The sequence below is a fragment of the Glarea lozoyensis genome (genome assembly GCF_000409485.1).
Source record: "Glarea lozoyensis ATCC 20868 chromosome Unknown GLAREA5, whole genome shotgun sequence".
In the NCBI taxonomy this organism is placed as follows: Eukaryota; Fungi; Ascomycota; class Leotiomycetes; order Helotiales; family Helotiaceae; genus Glarea; species Glarea lozoyensis.
In genome coordinates, this window is record NW_007361000.1 from 385,244 (window position 1) to 404,926 (window position 19,683).

At 46.8% G+C, this 19,683-nt stretch overlaps 7 protein-coding genes across 7 annotated transcripts; 5 read left to right on the top strand and 2 right to left on the bottom strand.

Annotated features, from left to right (window-relative positions):
* Positions 1–2,623: 2,623 nt before the first annotated feature.
* Positions 2,624–3,171, top strand: GLAREA_04325 (uncharacterized protein; the record flags this gene model as incomplete). The annotated part of the gene is made up of 2 exons (XM_008086702.1): positions 2,624–2,718; positions 2,769–3,171. The coding sequence occupies 2 exons, from the start codon at positions 2,624–2,626 to the stop codon at positions 3,169–3,171; spliced, it is 498 nt and encodes a 165-aa protein (XP_008084893.1).
* A 2,179-nt stretch (positions 3,172–5,350) lies between these two features.
* On the top strand, positions 5,351–5,991 carry GLAREA_04326 (Dimeric alpha+beta barrel; the record flags this gene model as incomplete). The annotated part of the gene is made up of 2 exons (XM_008086703.1): positions 5,351–5,460; positions 5,514–5,991. 2 exons carry the CDS (start codon positions 5,351–5,353, stop codon positions 5,989–5,991), a joined length of 588 nt encoding a protein of 195 aa, XP_008084894.1.
* A 381-nt stretch (positions 5,992–6,372) lies between these two features.
* Positions 6,373–7,410, bottom strand: GLAREA_04327 (uncharacterized protein; the record flags this gene model as incomplete). The annotated part of the gene is made up of 1 exon (XM_008086704.1): positions 6,373–7,410. One exon carries the CDS (start codon positions 7,408–7,410, stop codon positions 6,373–6,375), a length of 1,038 nt encoding a protein of 345 aa, XP_008084895.1.
* A 521-nt stretch (positions 7,411–7,931) lies between these two features.
* GLAREA_04328 (uncharacterized protein) lies at positions 7,932–10,285 on the top strand (the record flags this gene model as incomplete). The annotated part of the gene is made up of 3 exons (XM_008086705.1): positions 7,932–8,846; positions 8,907–9,660; positions 9,711–10,285. The coding sequence occupies 3 exons, from the start codon at positions 7,932–7,934 to the stop codon at positions 10,283–10,285; spliced, it is 2,244 nt and encodes a 747-aa protein (XP_008084896.1).
* An 85-nt stretch (positions 10,286–10,370) lies between these two features.
* Positions 10,371–11,588, bottom strand: GLAREA_04329 (integral membrane protein DUF92; the record flags this gene model as incomplete). The annotated part of the gene is made up of 3 exons (XM_008086706.1): positions 10,371–11,224; positions 11,273–11,354; positions 11,403–11,588. The coding sequence occupies 3 exons, from the start codon at positions 11,586–11,588 to the stop codon at positions 10,371–10,373; spliced, it is 1,122 nt and encodes a 373-aa protein (XP_008084897.1).
* Positions 11,589–12,140: 552 nt separating this feature from the next.
* Positions 12,141–14,011, top strand: GLAREA_04330 (Amidase signature (AS) enzyme; the record flags this gene model as incomplete). The annotated part of the gene is made up of 2 exons (XM_008086707.1): positions 12,141–12,457; positions 12,511–14,011. The coding sequence occupies 2 exons, from the start codon at positions 12,141–12,143 to the stop codon at positions 14,009–14,011; spliced, it is 1,818 nt and encodes a 605-aa protein (XP_008084898.1).
* A 1,055-nt stretch (positions 14,012–15,066) lies between these two features.
* Positions 15,067–18,601, top strand: GLAREA_04331 (Cytochrome P450; the record flags this gene model as incomplete). The annotated part of the gene is made up of 4 exons (XM_008086708.1): positions 15,067–15,592; positions 15,793–16,052; positions 16,106–16,672; positions 16,760–18,601. The coding sequence occupies 4 exons, from the start codon at positions 15,067–15,069 to the stop codon at positions 18,599–18,601; spliced, it is 3,195 nt and encodes a 1,064-aa protein (XP_008084899.1).
* Positions 18,602–19,683: the final 1,082 nt, after the last annotated feature.

Sequence of the window (19,683 nt, forward strand, 5' to 3'; positions counted from 1 at the left end):
TCATGCCTCCTTTTTCGACACTCCCTTCGCTGCTTTGACGAACACCACAGGCCCGCGAGAAGCTTATTCCAAAAACCTTCGAGCATGTACATACTACAGCTGAACTGATTCGGTATGCAAACAGTCTTCAGAAAACAGTAGTTACAAAAACATAATGAATTCATCCACCCTCGTGAGGTAGCAGGGTTATTCTTTCAATCAACATTCCCAAGGACTCAGAGTTTTCTCCCCAGATTTTCTCGAAATGTCAAGGCAGGAGACCAAGGGTTGACGAGACCTCCTTAGAAGAAAGCACTCTCACTTAGGCAAAAGATATGGAGGAATATCCTTAGCTATTAGTTGCCCGAAGCCGACAACTTTTTGTCTATTGTAACTTATTAACCCCTAGGCACTTGGCTGCCTTACATTACATTCTCATAGCACAGGCTTTGATCACGGGATCAAGCGTCCCGATAGATTGGTACGCAGCGGCATCCACAATCTCGTATCATTAGGGAATGGCTTTTTTGGTGAACACATTCTTATCCTTTGGGAGCTTCCAGGTCCATTAAACTGAAAACCCGGCGTCGGAAAATTCAGCTTTGCGCTAGCCAAGAGCGCTAAGAGCTCAAGACTATCCTACTCATGGGAAATAGGTAGGGGAGAAAATCATTGATCATTTTGCCCGAAGGCGACTACTTCTTCTCTAGTTAACATCTTATGCCTTTATACGTCTGGCTTCCTTACAATCCTTGATGTAATTGCATACGATTACTCGATCCGTAAAGCTGCCAAAAATCGAGTTTCTGTTAGCTCTCATAGCTACAGAAAGTAGTGTCTGAACATCCGATTAAATCAACAATTACAAAATTTTATGCGAAAGTGGGCCACCAAGGCGGGCACCAAGATTCCATATGCTGGAGTTTTATCTGCGCCTGCGCACTAATACTGATTGAACACAACTCGTCAGATTTGACGATACTTTAGTCCTATTCAAATTCAATAACACCATCTAATACTTCCTATGCCATTTGGTATCGCTCACTCTCAACGCATATGACCATCGAAAATCGGTGGGCAGGTTGAGCCTGAGCTTCCCTGGAAACCGGCTTGCCTTAACTAAGCCACGAGCGGGATCGTGAGGCCCCACGACCACGTTTGTCAGGGACGAGACTAATGCTTGATGACGATAAAGTCTAGAAGCAATTCTTGTCGCAAGCTACTAGAGGGTTGTGCCTAGATGGAGACGAGTCCAAATGTTCAACGGTGTTCTCCCAAGCCAATCTGATCCGTGGGGTCCGTCTTGGCAAGCCAAATCAAGCCACCTCCTCGTACCTATCCCGTCCTACCCGTGAACTAGCACAGGACAAGATGGTAATGTTTTTCTTGCATGCAAATCTCCATTTGTCATTAATGGTAGTCTGAGGATTCATGCGCTCGACCAAAGTATCGTTCTCTCACTTCATCACCAATGACAATGATTGAATGACATTGGGTCACTGATGAAAGGCTAGTATCACCAAAGTCTCTACATGGACTTTTGCATGGAATTGTGAAATGGAGAAGATGAACACCAGACTTCCTTTCTGTTGTATGAAACGAGATTATTGAAGACCGTAATTCGCTTCAGCGACAGAGACATGACTCTCGTCACTTTGGGGAGATCGGCTGTGAACTCTTCCCACATTTGAGGATTTGTGGCTACACCAAGACCATCTACTAGGTTGAAGTTTTGGTAAGCCACTGCTGGAGCTAAAGAAGGGCTTCGGCATCATCCGTTGTCTGTGAACGAGGAAATCATGGCGCTGGTTCTCTGATCTATTTTATAATCTTATTATTTATAATGTATGAATCTGTAAAGCTTAGAGAAGGAGACCAAGAACAATGTTAAACTTGTGATGCATTCTTTGTCTTAAAGTGATAAAATTACCTATATCATCATAAATATACGACATAATTGCTTGAATAGAAGCCATCCTTATTCGAGAGCGGCGACGTAGATAGTATATTAACACGACTACTAAGGGCTTCGGCAACTTTGGACAGATACCCAAAAGATTTAGCGTATATCTAAAGGTGAAAAACGTCATTGGTTAAAGCTAGGGAGGCTAAAGGTCGTCTTATACGAAGTAGAGTTGGGGTAGTGGGCGTATTAGGTCCTATACTCCTATTAGTGCAGCGTATTGAATTGGGGTAGATGAAATTATCTACGCCTTTAAAGCCAAAAGAACGTGTGGCGAGATATGTTGATAGTTTTAGCCTCTTTGACCAGGCCAAAATAATCTGAAGCCGACTCGTTCACTCGCTGACCTGCGGTATTCTAGCATACATTAGCGACTGAACTACCGTCATTCATACAAGGCGATTCAGTGGGCAAGATATTTAGCTCTCTTCCGGGATTGTTGGACTGAGTCCAGTATAAAGTTACATTGTGTTGTTTACTAACTTTCCACAGCCGACCACGTCTGGCATCGACTTGGCTTTTTTATTTGTCACTGCGAATTTTTACCTTTCCCAAAGCTATAAAGACGACCCTCTACTCTCTCTACAATCATCATCCAGTCAACATCGTAAATCACCAGCAGTCTATCATCTCAATTATCCGCACGACACTCGTCCTACAAGCCTCATTCGCCCTTCCAAGATGCATCCTTCTCGATATCTCGCACTTTTCGCTGCTTTCAGCGGAGCTGTCATTGCTCAAAACGACGACGACAATGACAACGACAGTAACACTACGTAAGCATAACTTCCCAGAATTCTTATTATGCACAGCTAATGGTGACCAGTTCAACCACTCTCGGACCACGTGAATCCGCTGTTACGATTGTCGAAACCTCTTACGAAGTCATCACTTCCACAAATGTCGATTCTTCCGTCTACATCACTTCTCTCCCAAAGAGTCTCTTCACCCGCACGACCCAAGTCGCTGTTGACACTACCCTTGTTCCGGTGCTGACGCCCTCTGTTATCTCAGCTGCCTCCACCTACGTGGTGACAACTAGAACTGGTGCTAATGGAGAGGCGGTTGTGTCCACCGTGATTCCAACCGGCGCTACCGTGGTCTCGAGCGGTGATAGGGTAACCGTGGTCCCCACTGGAGCAACAGCAACCTCAACTGGCGGTGCATATGCTACATACATTCCTGGTGGAGTCGGGCTCATTGCCCTTGGTTTTGCCGCACTTCTGTAGGAAATGGCGTGAAGAATGTGGGCAATAAGAAGATGTAATGGATTGAAAGTTGTAGTAGCCGGGGTGTAGTTTATTTATCCGGAGTGTCGATCAAGGTGTTTGGAAATTTATTTTACTTACAATCAACGAAGACTATGTAATGTCAAACCGTACTAAAACTCTCCGACATAAGACTTCTGAGCCACAATCAATATAATGAAGTATTTCGAGGACTGTCTGTAAGCAGCTATGTTTGCTCCCGATTTCTAGAATCACAGTAGCCAATTTCTATTTCTACAAATTTCAGCCAGTATTTTTTGTTCCCTTCTCCCCGAAAACGGCGAGCACACTGGTTTTAGCAGAGCTCTCTGTGACAATATACAATGACGTCAGCGTAGACGGGTTATCGCAGCTTGTACTAATGTTAGATTAATTAAAGCTGCCATCGATTGTTCTATAAGAACATGTAGAGGTTAAGAGAAAAGAAAACGAAGCTCAAACCATTCCTTTAACACCTAGCCAGAAAAAAACCCAAATCAATACAAGTAGTCGTGACGCTGGTACGCAGAACCAACTCAAGCCTAAGAGACGATTTCCAGAAGGTAAACGGCAGGAGAAAAGCAAACTAGAAATGAGAGGAATCTATAGCGAAATAGAGATACCGCACAGAAAATGTCGCCCGTGTCGCCCGGAACAACTTTCTAAGCGGCGAACATCGCAGTGTAATTATTACACTGTAATATGGACTCGACACTCGATGTCGTCTCTCGGTCATGCATATCATTGGCCGAGCAATGGAGAAGCGTATCTGTGTAAGGCGACGCTAAACCCTAACCTAGCCGTTGCCGTCCCTTTGCGGTTAAAGTCCTAAATTTTGCGACGGAGCCGGAGGAGCGCTCGCGTAGTGTTGCTGCGTTCCGAGGCTCTTCTATAGCCTGGTCAAATGTAAAGTAGTGCTAGCTAGAAGTAGTACACCCACAAATTTAACGCCTAACCCTAAGCCGCAGTTAGAGAAACCATGTAAAATTGCACTCCAAGCAACGACAACTTCAAACACACAACTTCAAACACACAACTTCAAACACCCAGCAATTTGTGAAAAAATTTCAAAATCACACGCCAGGGTTCTTCAGTTTTACAGGAATATGGATGTACACTGGCATCGGACGTGGCCAGAGATGGGGAAGCTACACGTTTTTGACCCAGATAGTGACGTATTTTTGATACTCGAACCCGACGTCATCAAGAGGATGAGATGACTTGGAGGAACAAGGTCCGTCAGAACCATACGAGGCGGTACCTCCACAATCGGCGGCTAGAACTACCCCAGACTGGCCTGAGCTTGACTTGGGTCTGTTGAGTGACCAGAGTTACAGGGTATATAATCTAGAGTAGACCAGAAAGTGTCGCCTCCAGGCAAACAATGGCCAATCCCTCCTTTCAGCTAGTAGTCTCACTATCTGGGTGAGGCGGCTTCTCCTCTTGGCAGATGAACCAGAAGGGCTTGAAGCTAAACCGGAGTCTGGACGAGACGAGTCTAAAGCAGAAACTAGGCCTAGGTACCGGAGCTGTGGATGGTGTGGATGGTGGCAACTTCCGCATCGGCTTGCTTAGGTAGGCGGGAGTCGAAACCATGGGTTGAAAAGGTTCAAATGATCTCATTAAAGCATCTTATCCTCGAGTTCTAGATTTAGAGTAAAATAAGGTAGTTTAGGTCTAACACTAATCTACTCTTTATTTGCCTCTTGTTTTATCTGCAATGAGCGAGATGCATGGAAGCGCTATCTATATCACATCACCTCTAACGACTTAGATTGTAGATTACCGTCTCAGAGAGCGACATGATGAAGTAAAATTCGAGAGAACGACCATTTGCTATGCCGAGAATACCTTCATCATGTTCCTGAAAAGTAATTTGGCTCAATCACTTCACATTAGCCGACACACGACCCCACATGAACGATGAACGACTCTCACCGTCCTGAAATCGGGAGACTACTATTTCACGTTCTTGATCATCAAGTAAATACGGTATATAATCTATGAGCATAAGGAATTTTTAACAGCAATTGAACGCGATGAATCTCCTCATCATAGCAAGCCTCCTTTGCGTAGACACCTCCACGCGCGACAAGGTAAACCCATCCATCCACCACCACCACACTCCCCCAAACTAACAACCCCCCGGCTTCTAGATCTAATGACCAACGTCTCCAAAAACGCATACACAAACGAACCCGGCGTCCATAAATTCGCGCTCTTCACACCCCTCAACGACACGAATAACAACACGTTGTGGACGATTGAACAGTAAATCCCGTCACCAGGTAAAGTAAAAGAGGTATCAAGGCTGACGAACGCAGGTACACAAACCAATCATCCTTCGACGCCCATTTCACAACCAAACCCGTGCAAGATATGTTTGCGTGGATAAACTCCGCTGACATTTACGTTTCGCCGCCGGAAGTGCATTCGCTTAATATAAGTGCGGCATCTGATTTCGCTCGAAAACAAGTATTAGTAGAGGACAATCCGTGGTTTGTCATATCGCAGAAGACCTATCAAGAAGGGAAAAGAGCGCTAGGAATTGAAGCTTGGACGGGGGTCGTCTCGGAAGCCAAGAGGGAAGAGGGGATGTTGGTTTCGATGTTTGGGTATGGTGAGGGGGAAGGGGAGGGAGATGGTTTGATTGTGCTGGAGGGGGCGGCTGGGAGGGATTATTTTGAGGGTGTGCATTGGAAGAGTGAGGCGTGGAGGCGGATGGAGGAGGTGGAGAGGGAGGTCGGGAAGGGGAGTGTGAGTACGGAGGTGAAGTTTGCGGGGGGTTATTTGCATAAGTAATCTTGGAGATTGCGTTCTGAGATTAGGGAGCTTCAATGAAATGAATTTTCGATGTTTTAGAGTGTATGTGAAGTGGTCTACATTAGAGAAACTTCGAAAAGAATGTCGCTATTGTATCACGAATGGTTAGGGGAGACGTGTGATTTTTCAGTGGTCTGGATTACTTCGATTGCCCGCTATGTGGTAACATTCCTCCATTCCAATGCCAACGGTAGACTCATGCTCGGGTTGTAGATTACATTTACTTGGCTTTCTCACACCCCATACAAGGAAGCAGGTCGCAAGTCAGTGAATTTGCGATTATATTGATAGCAAATCAGTCAGTTACCTCGATCTCGACAACGACAAAACAACTCAACATCTCCGAAAATCGTATCCCATCTACCCCAACCTAACCCCCCGCCCCAAAACCCTCAAAGGCCTCAAGCCCTTGCTCTCCCTCCTCACCGACCTCATCAAATACCGCATCCTCCCCTCCCACCCCAGAACACCCACTAACTCCGCCATCTCCCACGACCTTACAGCATCCTCCCACCTCCCCAGCCTCTGAAAACAAAGTCCGATATAAACCCTACATTTACAAACCATATATCCCACCTCCGCACTCTCCGCAACACACAACGCGATCATCGCATCGCCGAGCCCGACACTCTCAGGGCTGTATTCAGATCCCTTCTTCAAGCCCTTGAGTTTACAACAACACCGCAACAACAGCAGATTCACTCTTTGAACCACGCGCGAGATACGTACATTCCTTTTCTCCCACGCCACATTAAATCTAGGCGTGCGTAATTTCTCGCCTTTCCAAAACCCATCCCCGGGGTCATCGAGCAGGTAATCCAGCACTTTCATACACGCCTCCGGATTTTCCTGGAATGCATCCTGGACATTAAAATCCGGGCCCTCGAGTCCCTCGTCCTCGACACGAAACCACAAGTTCCCGCCGAGCCAGACCTCCTCGTCCATTTCCTCTTCGCGGAACATATGGCCTTCGATGCGGCGTAATTTGTTGCGTGCGTTGGCCATGCGGATGGATTTTGATTTCGCGATGTCGGGGGTTAGCGTGATGTCTTTTTGGTAGATGGTGTTCCGTCGCGGCGTTGGTGGAGTGTTTAGGATCAGTTGTACTGGACTTTCGGCGAGGCGTGGGGATTTTCTTGTGCCATGTCCAGTAATTGAGGGGGAGGGTGAGATTGATGGTTGAGGGAGTTGTTTGAGGTGTAGGGGGAGAGATGCGCGGGTTGATTCTAGGGGTGGAAGAGATCTATTGGTGACTCGGAGGGTGGTGGTTTTGGGGAGTGCGCGAGGACGGATTGCGGTTTTAAAAAGGCGGTTTCGGTTTCGGAGGGCGACTTTAATGTAGTCTTTCGCCTGACGCGTTGTTCGACGGCGGCGACGGAGGGGTTGGAATCTTTCCATTTCATGTTGAATAGGGTATAGCCTCCGGGCATGTCATATACTTTGACTCCAATTATAGAGAGTGACGATCTGAGAGCAAACGAATAAGATGCGGACCAGAAGATGAAAGATTTTCGAATTGGGCGTTGTGGATGAACAAAGAAAATGCTTCCAGAAGTTGTAAGCTCTCAACTTCAGAATATGGTTTTCGAAGAGCGAGCTTCGAGCAAAGCGAAAACAAAGGCTTTCTGATATTTCTAGAATATATTATCATGCCTGGAAAAGTAAAGGTGTGCGATCGTCTGACTCAAAAAGAGCACAATATCCAACTAGTTGTGCGTCGAAGTCTCTTTGTCTCCTCGACGTTCCCGTCCACCTCTTTGTTCCTACCCCCAAGACGGACACCAAAAGCTTTATCAAAGCCAAACCAAAGATAGCCACTTCATAATAATGTTTCCATCTCAAGTGATACACCTGCAATTAAAATTTTCCATTCACATATCGACGCTCTACATCAAAATCCCACAAACTCCAAACCCAAAATGGCACCAAGAAATAAAGGAAAAAAGGCCGCAGCAGCCAAGGCAGCCAAAGAAGCTGAAGAAAGCGCTCAGAAAGCAGCTGCAGCATCCTCATCTGCTTCTAAATCTCAAAAAGGTATTGACAAAGGTGTGACTCTGCAAGTTCCAACAAGCTCGGAGTCCATCACAGGAACACCAGCACCTACACCCACCGCGTCCGTTCCGAAAACCAGTACAAGCGGATTCGGTAGAGATTCCGCGACTGGATCCACCATTGAGCTTCAAGAACCACAAGATGAAGTGCCTGAAGAAGGTTACGGCTCCGAAGATTCAGCAGACTCAGCAGAGATCGCAGCAATGTTCGGAAGCGGCGGCGCTCCACGAGCCGACTCTTTCAGCGAAGGCGATGATGGTGCTACTCTGGCAAGCCCAAAAGACGAGACTCCAGAGCCATTCGAAGATACAACGCCATCCTATAACTCCATTCAAGAGATCGAATTCGAACCCCCCATCTCACGCAAACCCAAATTAAAGTCTCTCTTCGTCCCACTCCCATCACCACCCATACCCGGGCAGGAAGATACATCGGACGTACAAATTTACGACCCTGAGACTGATGGGACAGTTGATGGCTCGGTCGTTCGCCCGCGTACTCCGCCGCTAAAACGTCTTGCTACTATTGCAGCGGCGCAAAAGGCGAATGCGAAGGCGCGAAAGGAGGCTGGGTCGAATAAACCGTCTCTGTTTGTCCCGGCCGGAAAGACAGATGATGATGGGAATTTGGGGTATCTCCAGGCGCCGTTAATGGTTGATGGGAGTGATCAAATGCTTGCGGTAGATAGTGCCGAGGAGATTGCAAAGTTGAATGCGCAGGCGGCGGTGACGCAGTATGTTGAGGTTAGGAATGAGAGTCTGGTTGCGGATTTGGGTGAGAGTGTAAGTTTGATGCTATTCTCGTTTTGTGATGTTGAAGGTTTACTGACGTGAAAACCTCAGATATCAAAGGAACTGGAACAATGGCGGAGCTATGCCAAGAAGGCTCCTAAGTCAGAAGAAGCCGTCAAAATCGCGAATGCGGCCATCGAAGCATTACAAAAGTCTCAGCTTCGACTCATTGGAGAAAACTTGAATCTCAAACTCGTAACTGACGTGCTTCAAGAGGAAACCAAGAAGCTGACCCAGACTGTCAACGGTGCTCTTTTCCAGCAAGCGGGCGTGGAAACAGAGTTCGCCCGTGAACACAAAATGATCCAAGCTAGGAATCTAAAGGTAATTGCCCGTCTGGAAGAAAAGATCGCACGACTGCAAAACACTGAGGCTCATGTACTGCTTAAAGAGTCCGAGAGTAAAAATCAATCGCTGCTTGAAATAAACACAGGATATGCTGCTCATCTTAAAGAAATTGCCGAAGACTACAAGAGGTTGCAGGAACAGTTTTTGGAGTTAAAGACGCAACAAGATTACGTCAAAGCTTCAGTGCAACCACAGTTGAAAGACAACGAGGAACTGTGGGTACCTGAGATGGAAGAGGAGTTTGCAAAGCTTCGGTCGGAGAAGGAGAAAGATGAGCTTATCATACGCCAAGGGACCGAGATTTCTGTTCTTCAGAAACAACAGAAAGAGGCCGAGAAGAAAATCAGCGCTTATGCTAAGAGCGGTAACAAGCCCGTAGGAGTTAGGCACAGGAATGAAGGGTCCGCACTAGGTTCACCACAGAGCGCTGTTCAAACACGGAGCGCTGCTGAAGGAGGTGTGTACAGCATGACATTCTTGGTAATGAGTCGCTAATTGAGGTTGCAGATTCTCTCAAGTATGCCACGCGTCATGGTAGACCATCCGAGCTAGCCGTCTCCGTTGCTATACTTCGTGCAGAGCAAGGACTGAAGTATATGCAAGGAAGTCGTGCAAGCAGAGGTATCAAACAGGGCGACATTCGCAACGCTAGAGCTGCAGCTTGCGAAGCTTACACCATGAGTCTTGATCTCGCTGACGAACGACTTCAAAGCCGCTGTTTGTTTTGGCTAGGAGTGATCGAGTTTTATGATTCCAACCCATGGGCTGCTCGGAACGCAATCCTTGAAGCTCAATCGTGCAATGAGTGGGTGCTCAACGAGGAAGAGGAAGCCTGGTTGGAGAAATGGCTGGACGCTACAGAGAAAGGGAATAAACCCAGCCAGAGCTCTTCCGACTATGAAATCCCTTCCGAAGCTGCAATCCCACCTAGCTCCGAAGGTGAAGATGAATGGGAGAAGGTAACCAAATCAGACGTTCCAGGCCAACTTAAGGCACAGAGAGGAATTAGGGTGGATGACATTTCAGCCAAGTCTGCAGAGGAGAGGCGGTCGAGATGGGATGTGATGAGTTATTATATTTGAATACACCGCCGTCAGCTTTGATTGTTTGATGGATGGATTTGTTGAGTATGTTATTGTAATTTGGAATATGCTTCCATTTGACCGATTATTGTAGTATGCTGCTCATTGGAATGTTCCATACCCATCCTGCAATTGCCATCGCTCCTATGCTCATTGTCAGCGCCATGAGAAAATTAACCTCGTTGTTGTCCAGTATCCCCAGTGAGCCACTTTCTACTACTCTGCTTGGTTTGTTGTCTCCGAAACTCGGTTGTCGATCTTTCTTTTGAGCATTATATCTTTTAGCCTCCACAGCAGTCGGCTCCATGTCGTCCTCATCCCCAACAGCCTGTATTGGTATCGAGTCTTTGCCCTGTCCATTCAGTAACTGAGACTTGACTTCAGCTTTCTTGTCATAGTGCATGCTGCTTGGCCCTCGTTTGGACACCAGAACAGTTTTGCCTCCTTCTCCTTCCACAATTCTCCCTGTCCTCGTGTCGACCACACTTTGTTGAAGCCAGCCTCCGAGGAAGCTATCAAGTGTACTTCCAAGGGCACCCCATAAGGTCATAGCGAATGTAAATCTCTGTCTCTCCTTGAATGACCAGCCATTGCTCGCCTTCACGTCGCAGAAAGGTGTGAGTGCCATAGATGCTGTCACAATGACGAGCGACCCGAGTAAACCTGCGGCAGATCCCCAAGCCGTGACACCACCATTTGTTCCAGGAGGCACTTGTCGGAAGGTTGGGGAGGTGATAAGTCGAGGTTTCGATTTCGAAAGTATTCCCAGCTCCGAGCTAAAGGTATCTGCTGCTACTGCAGCATAGTTTGCGATGATGCCAACGACTAAGAGGTCTCCAGGAAGCGAAAAGCATTTGTCTGTGGAGTACTGTTCGCGACGGCGGAGTTGGTAGGTATGAAGAAGACAGAGAACAGATGCGACTGCTGAGTTTGCGAAAACTAATGTTGTCAGTATATGATGGCTGATGGACTGCGATTGTTTTCTACCTTGAACATGCGTTCTTGCGCCTTCACCCCCCGCGTTACCTGTAGATTGCATCGTTAATGTCGCCTTGACATCGTGCTTAACCTGTTTGATCGTCAGTGGCTTAATGTTAACTAGAGATTCCTCGTTTACCTTTGTCACTCTTGTCCCAGCTAAAAAGAACACTATTAGAAGCGCAAAAGGCAAATTCCACGGATGGTAGGCATGTGCTATAGCTGTGAGAGTAGCAGCAATAATTCCTGCTGGCGTCAGAGACTGATGCGACCAAGCGCGATATATCATAGCCGCAGTAATCGGCACCGCGAATATGGCCTTCATTTTGAATGTCTTATCTCGAGAGTTGGTGTTGATGGTGTTGAAATTGGCAGAGTAGGAACTTCAACGAGGCAGAAGCAGTATCAACAATGCCCAGCCGGTGACGTCGCGAGTCATCATCCGGCAATTGCCCGGATTCGTCTGACATTGTCTGTACAACACCAAACCTCTCGTCTTCCAATTCTGTTCAATTTGGTAACAAAAAGATTGTGCTACTATTTGTGCTCGACTCAAGAAATTGCCATTGCTGCAATTTATGACAATGGCAATTACACGAGACGAAGGCTTGGGGCAGATACAGCTCTGGAAGCTGCTTATCTAGCCGTGTCCCAAGCTATTCTTCAATCAATCCCACTCTTGTAGCTCTACCAAAGCTGCAATGCAATGAGTTACTAAATGCAGGTCCTGATTAAGGTTTACGTGCTTAGCGCATGTTGAACATGATAAGATCAGTGTTACTTCATTAGGTCCCAGCCTTCTTCTTTCCGCCCTCTCTATGTACTCTTATTTCTTTTCTTTTATTGTTCAAAAGCTCACATCTTCGAGTCCCTCAATATGCTTATGCCACGTCAAATCTCATTTCTGGCTCTATTAGGCTTGAATTCAGCTTCAATTGCGTACGAGAATCAAACTCAGTCCCCTGGAATCGGTGGGCAGGTTCTAGTCACGCCCTCTCAATACGATTTTCCAGTTCTTCAGAATGGATCCTACCAAAACCAAGGACAATTTCCAATGCCGTTATGCCATGGAATTACCCTGGAAGAGGCGACAATTGACCAACTCCAAGGTTACATGGCTGCTGGTAATCTGACATCGGTTCAACTGGCCATGTGCTACGTACAAAGGATACTGCAGACGGACGAGTATACCAGGTAATAACGATATCGGATTCATTAGGCACGTTACTGATTAGAGTTGGATATAGTGCCATTATGGAAATGAATCCAGACATGTTCGAGATTTCTGCCAATCTGGACTTAGAGCGATCTCAAGGTCATGTTCGGGGACCCCTTCATGGAATTCCATTCATTGTCAAAGACAATATAGCGACAAAAGACAAGATGGAAACGACAGCAGGAGCCTGGATGTTGTTAGGATCTGTTGTTCCGAGGGATGCTTATGTCGTGGCTCGGCTAAGAGAAGCCGGAGCTTTACTGATGGGCCATGCCACTCTGAGTGAGTGGGCAGATATGAGATCAAACTCATATTCAGAGGGCTATTCTGCGAGGGGCGGACAGGCTAGATCGCCATATAATCTGACAACCAACCCTGGTGGAAGTAGTTCTGGAAGTGCAGGTGCGGTTGCTGCTAATTTGGTTATGTTTTCGTTGGGTACGGAGACGGACGGAAGTGTGATAAATCCTGCAGAGCGTAACGGGCTGGTAGGTATCAAGCCCACTGTTGGGTTGACATCTCGAGATGGGCAAGTCGATCACTCACTCTTAAACCACGTGACTAATTATTGTAGTGTCATCCCAGAATCCCACAATCAAGACACAGTTGGCTGCCTAACAAGAACTGTCGTTGATGGAGTTTATTGCTTGGACGGTATTTATGGTCGTGACCCTCGCGATAATTACACACTTGTTCAAGAATCTCCCGACAATGGCTACACCCAGTATCTCCGCAATTCCTCAGCATTATCAGGCATGAGCTTCGGGCTTCCATGGCTGTCATTCTGGCAATACGCCTCGTTAGATATGCAAAGCCAGCTTCTCGAACTGATCGACATAATTACCGATGCCGGTGCAACAGTGATCAACAGTACCGAACTACCAAGCTGGCAACAATCTATCAGCCCTGATGGATGGGACTGGGATTACGGCACTACTCGTGGCTCCCCAAACGAATCCGAGTACACCTATGTGAAAACAGATTTCTACAACGATATAACAGCGTATCTTGCAAATCTCAACAACACTTCAATTCGAACACTCGAAAATATCATGGAATATAACGTTCAAAACGTTGGTTCTGAGGGAGGACTACCCAACGTCCATCCCGCGTTCAAATCCGGCCAGGACGGATTCAACGCCTCCCTTCAAACCCGCGGCATCATGGACGAAACCTACTGGCAAGCCCTTAACTTCTGTCATCGCATGACCCGGGAAGATGGAATAGACGGTGCTTTATTCAACAACGGAAGTTCTCTGACAGCTCTATTAGTCCCAAGTGATGTCGGGCAGACATATCAAATCGCTGCGCAGGCAGGATATCCAATGATCACGCTCCCGGCAGGTATAACACCGGAGACGGGTATGCCATTCGGATTGGGTATCATGGGAACGGCATGGAGTGAAGGGACTTTGATCTCGGTTGCTAGCGCTATTGAGGATTTGCAGTTTAAAAGTGGGACGGGGTTGAAGAGAAGTTTGCCTAGGTGGTTGGATTATCGGGCGAGGAATGTGCCGGTTAATAATGTATGATTATTTTAGCTTTAGGTAGACTTACCGACTATATTTGCTTTATTGAAATAGATGTAGCGGAACAGAGGTTACCTTGCTTGCTCACCAACCTCTGATTCCGTTCTATTTTCGCTCACGTTATCCCCACCTAGACTGTACAACCTATACCCCGCCCCGCCGGATTTAACTTCAATAATGCATAACATCCACAAACCCCCCGCCATCAAGATGAACTTAAACGAATGAATACGAAAACGATGTATGATGGACTATTTGAGCTCGGAGTAAGAAGTAAATTTAAATCTGTCACGCTCAACCTGAACGTTTCCTGACCAGTAGTAACAGGGCCACTTAATCAGCCAAGCCATCAGAGGCTTAAGATTTAGAATAATAGTTCCTTAAAGGTCCGCACAATTTATGCCGAAAGATCTTACCTATTCCCACGTCCCCAGAACCAACCTCCCCACCAAGTCAACACACACAGTACCCTTCCACAATCCCCAAGCGCACCCTACCGATCCACTCCACACTATGGCGTACAAAATCCGATTACTAAGACCCTCACATATCCAGCCCTCCTACATCCAATATAAAATGTTATTCCGATTGGCATCTCATACCTAAGTATTGCACGACATAGCTCGGCACTGTATGGCTTCGGCTCGGATGCAATTCGCTTAACGTCCGACCTAACCCCCTTTCCTCTCCCACGCTGCCTAGGTGGAAAGAGAACACAACGTCACTTACTACTCCTTGTCCAGAAAACAGTAAGATGTTTGTGGGCTTCAAATTTGGGGAGTTGTTACACAACCTAAGGTAACACTGATTACAGTACATAGGGTAAATTATCTCGTGGACTCGGCGCGAGTGAGTGCCGGTAGGTATTATGTTTTGCATGCAGAGGAGGGGAGTGGAGTTAAGGGGATGGGTGCATGTGTGTATAAAGGGAGGAGAGTTCTGTCACGGAGAGGTAGAACTCAAAAAAGACTGCAATCTCTGCAACTCCATCTCTTCAAATATCGTTACTCTCATCCTGACTATTTCCTACTTCCTCGTTGTGAGAAGGTATTATCAAAATGTCCTCCCAATGCCCCTTCGACGACGGCTCAGGCATCGCTCCTCACCCAATGCCTCCCCAGCTAGAAACCCCCATCCAACAACTCCCCATCCCCCAACCACCAACCCACCTCTTCGGCCTCCTAGGCAACATCCCGGAAATGGATCCCTCCTTCCCGGCCCGCTCCTTCTGGCGGCTCAACCAACTCTACGGTCCCATCGTAAAACTCTCCCTCAAGACCCCCACCATCCTACTCTCATCCCAAGAATTCGTCAACGAAGTATGCGACGAATCGCGGTTCGAGAAATACCCCGGGTCGCTTTTGGTCGAGGTGCGGCCGTTGCTGGGTGATGGATTGTTTACCGCGTTTCCGGATGAGAAGGCGTGGGGGATTGCGCATCGGACGCTGATGCCGGTTTTTGGGCCGATGGGGGTGAGGAAGATGTTTGATGGGATGTTGGATATTGCGTGTCAGATGGTGTTGAGGTGGGATCGGTTGGGGCCGGATCATGAGATTGAGTGTAGTGATGATTTGACGAGGTTAGGTAAGTGGCCTGAAACAAATTTATCGAGAGATCTGTTGACACGAGTTAGCCTTTGATACAATTGGGTTGTGTGCATACAGTTATCGCTTTAACGAGTTTTATACCGATCATCCTCATCCGTTTGCTCAACAAAGTATGATTTTGCCCTTTCCCATGATGTTGTTGTGGTTAGGACGAAGAGATGCTGACATTCGATACAGTGGCCGACGTGCTTATCGAATCTGGAAAACGAGGTTCGCGGCCAAGCTTGTTGAACAAATTCTACCTAAAAGATGAACGCATCAGGCAAGAGAATGTCAGGAAGATGCATGATCTTGCTGATCAGATACTTGCTGAACGAAAAGCACATCCAAAGCCGGATGCTAATGATTTACTCAACACGATGATATACGCAGTTGATAGCGTGACTGGGGAGAAACTTACTGATGAGATGATCCGATATAACATGTGCACTTTCCTGGTGAGTACATCTCGGGTTATATGTGAGAATCGTAAAAACCTAATTTTGGACAGGTCGCAGGCCATGAAACGACAAGCTCTACACTATCTTTCACTTACTATAATCTGTTGAATAACCCAGAAAAACTGCACAAAGCTCAGCAAGAAGTGGACGAAGTTTTGGGAGACAGCATAATGACAGTAGACCACATACCAAAGTTCAAGTACATCGATGCGTGTCTCAAGGAGACCCTTCGTCTAAGCAGTCCCATCAACGGAATATCTGTCAAACCCAAACAAGATACCACTCTCGGAGGTGGTAGATACACCGTCAGTAGGGAAGATTTCATCTCAGTTAACATGAAAGGTCTCCATCACGACGTGAAAGTTTGGGGAGAAGATCACGATGAGTTCAAACCTGAAAGGATGTTTGACGATAAATTCAACGCTCTGCCTCCAAATTCTTGGAAGCCTTTCGGAAACGGAGCCAGAGGATGTATTGGTCGTGGCTTTGCATGGCAAGAAATGCTGATGAACGTTGCTTTGGTGCTTCAGCGCTTTCAAATTGAGAAGGCAGACCCGAATTACAAACTTGAGCTCAAATCGACTTTGACAATCAAGCCATGGAACTGGCGGATGAAGGTAAGATACCCTTAATCGTGTATCGTGTATTGTACACATCGCGACATGACTATTCGGAGCTCATGTTAATGATGTCTTTTTTTTCAGGTTCGTCGCAGGCCCGGAAAGGCATTGATGACTGGTATTCCCGGTGGTATCCCTTCTGAGGTTGCCCAGAAATCAAAGGCGACCTCCGAAAACGCCCAAGACTCAACTGGGTCGGAAGCGAAGGCAGCAAAATTCACTATATTCTTCGGTGGAAATGCCGGCACCTGCGAGGGAATGGCCCAAGACCTTCAAAGTAGAGCACAGGCTCATGGACTCGAAGGAGAGATTCAAGCTCTGGATTCCGCGACTGAAAACTTGCCAACTGATCGTCCTATTGTGATCATCACCTCTTCTTACGAAGGCAAACCGCCGGACAATGCCAAAAAGTTCGTCAGCTGGTTAGAAACCAAGTCCGATGTTTCACTGCTCAAGGATGTCAAGTACGCTGTTTTCGGTGTCGGCAACTCGGACTGGGTGGACACCTATCATCGTATTCCAAGGGTTGTCGACGAAGGTTTGAAGAGACTGGGAGCCCAAAGACTTTGCGACACTGGGTTTTCCAACGTTAAAGAAGACCTGATTGGGCCGTGGGAAGAGTTTTTGGATCCGCTGATAGAATCGTTGCGGAAAGCTGTAGGTGCAAGCGGCGACGTTCTTACCAAAGAATTAGCAGTCGATATACAAACCAGCAAGGATCCAAAAATACCTCCACGAGACGAAAGTGCTTTCGGAACGGTTCTTGTGAACCGGGAGCTTGCTAGCAATGAGATTGGCCCGGCAAAGAAACATATGGAGATTCGTCTTCCAGCCTTAGAGGGTGCAGAACACTACACTGCTGGCGACTATCTCGTTGTCACTCCGAGAAACCCCAAGATAGTCGTTGAGAGGGTCATAAGCCATTTCGATCTCAAAGAAGACCAGAACATCAGCTTTAAGAACTCCAAGAAATTCTTTCTGCCGACTACGCCAATCTCAGTAAAAGAGTTCTTGTTCACTGCAGTTGAACTGAGTACACCAATCACAAAAAAACAAGTCGAAACTGTGGTTGCATCTGCAAAACAGGAACAAAAGTCGAAGATCGAAATCCTGAGAGATGCAGAAGTATATCAAGGGCTTCTCAAGAGGCGTTACAGCATCCTAGACATCCTCGATGAATATGATGTGGATATACCTCTGAGTACTTACGTCGATATGCTGCAACCCTTAGCCGCTCGACAGTACTCAATATCATCTTCTGCATTATACCCTGACAACAATCCAGGAAACGAAGAACACGCGGACATCTTGTCTATCACCTACGATGTGCTTGAACAGCCGGCCCTTTCGGGTAACGGGACATTCTACGGTGTAGCTTCCACATATCTCGCTTCTAGGCGCCCTGGCGACAGAATAGCTTGTGCAACACGTTCTACCAACGTCAACTTCCGACTTCCGAAGGACCCGGAGACACCTGTGATTATGATCGCAGCAGGGACAGGTATTGCTCCAATGCGGGCATTCATCCAGGAACGTGCAGCGATTGCAGAAGCAGGTGCTCGCAAGCTTGGACCTGCAATCCTATTCTTCGGGTGTCGCCACGCGGACAAGGATTTCATCTACAAAGACGAACTCAGTAAATGGGAGAGTGAAGGTATCGTCGAAGTGAAGCCTGCATTCAGTAAAATGTCGGATAAGCCTGTCTATGTCCAGGATGTTATTTGGGAAAATCGGGAGAAGGCGAGAACAATGTTCCAAGCCGGTGGAAAGATCTTCTTGTGCGGAAGTGCTTCGAAACTTGGGAAAAGCGCAGCAGATATCTGTAAGAAGATATACCGTGAAGGCAAAAATTGTAGTGAGGAGGAGGCCGCAGAATGGTTGGACAGGCAGAAAGAGGATCGTTATGTCAGTGATGTTTTTGGTTAGTTTTCTTTGCGCGGAAGCTCGACAAGAAGCCTTGGATGATATAGCGAGTGGTGAATGGGATCCGCAGTTTTGCTTCATGTCCTCGACGAATTAATAAAAACCTTACGTTTCTTTTCATACCCAATGTTTATATGCTTTCTTCTCAGTGAGCGATTTTGGTCATCAGTGTTCGTAAACAGCTCGATTGCTATGAATGAAGGATGAAGCCTTCGGAGGAGCGCTCGCAATGCACAGGTCATCAAAGCAGTATAGTCGCATGTAGAACCGTGTGTTGAGTCGTCGTTGAGCATCATATCATTATCTCCTGGATTTGTGATGATGGATTGAGAAACTTTGGGATTGATGAAGTCGTTAATTGTGGGCGTGGCTGTATCCGGCTAGCTGCATGGAGGTGTGCACTTATCCAAACAAGCAAACGCACCCCTCTCCGAATTTCCATCCCTGTTGATGCCTCTCAACATCAACTCTCCTCATTCAACATTTCATCATGCATCAACAGCTTCATTGTGATTGACGGTGAAGCCTTCAACTTGCATCTTACATCTCATATATCTTGCTACCTTCCTGTTTGACCTTCCTTTATCTCGTATCTTCAAGCAATCCCGCATCAAGCTCAACCCACGGCCAACGACAAGCTGATGCTGTGCCTCCAGGGCGTAAATGTCGTGACCATGGCTCGCCTGTCCGAATTTGTCTCTCATGCTGGTTTCGATGTCGCATTTCTGACCTTCGTAAGCCCCAAACGTTCTGCCAAGCAAAACGTTCTGGTAAGGTCTGGTATCCGTCATCTTCAGTGCATGAGGAAAGCCTTCCGGACGGCTTGGCAACCTTCCATGTCTGTTCTATAATGGGTATCATTGGCTTGTTTCATCTGATGTACTTCGATAGATTGAGGTATGTATATGCTTTTGTCAAAGTCGTATGTATTGTCAATCATATTTAGCAATTGTTCAGATTTTGCAAGATAACAGGTCTGAGCCTGTGTTATTTACCATAATATGGGTGCAGCTTGTTCTTTTATAGACAGAAATATCGAGATATATATTGATGAGGTAAGACATATGGCCCAAATGTACGCCGAA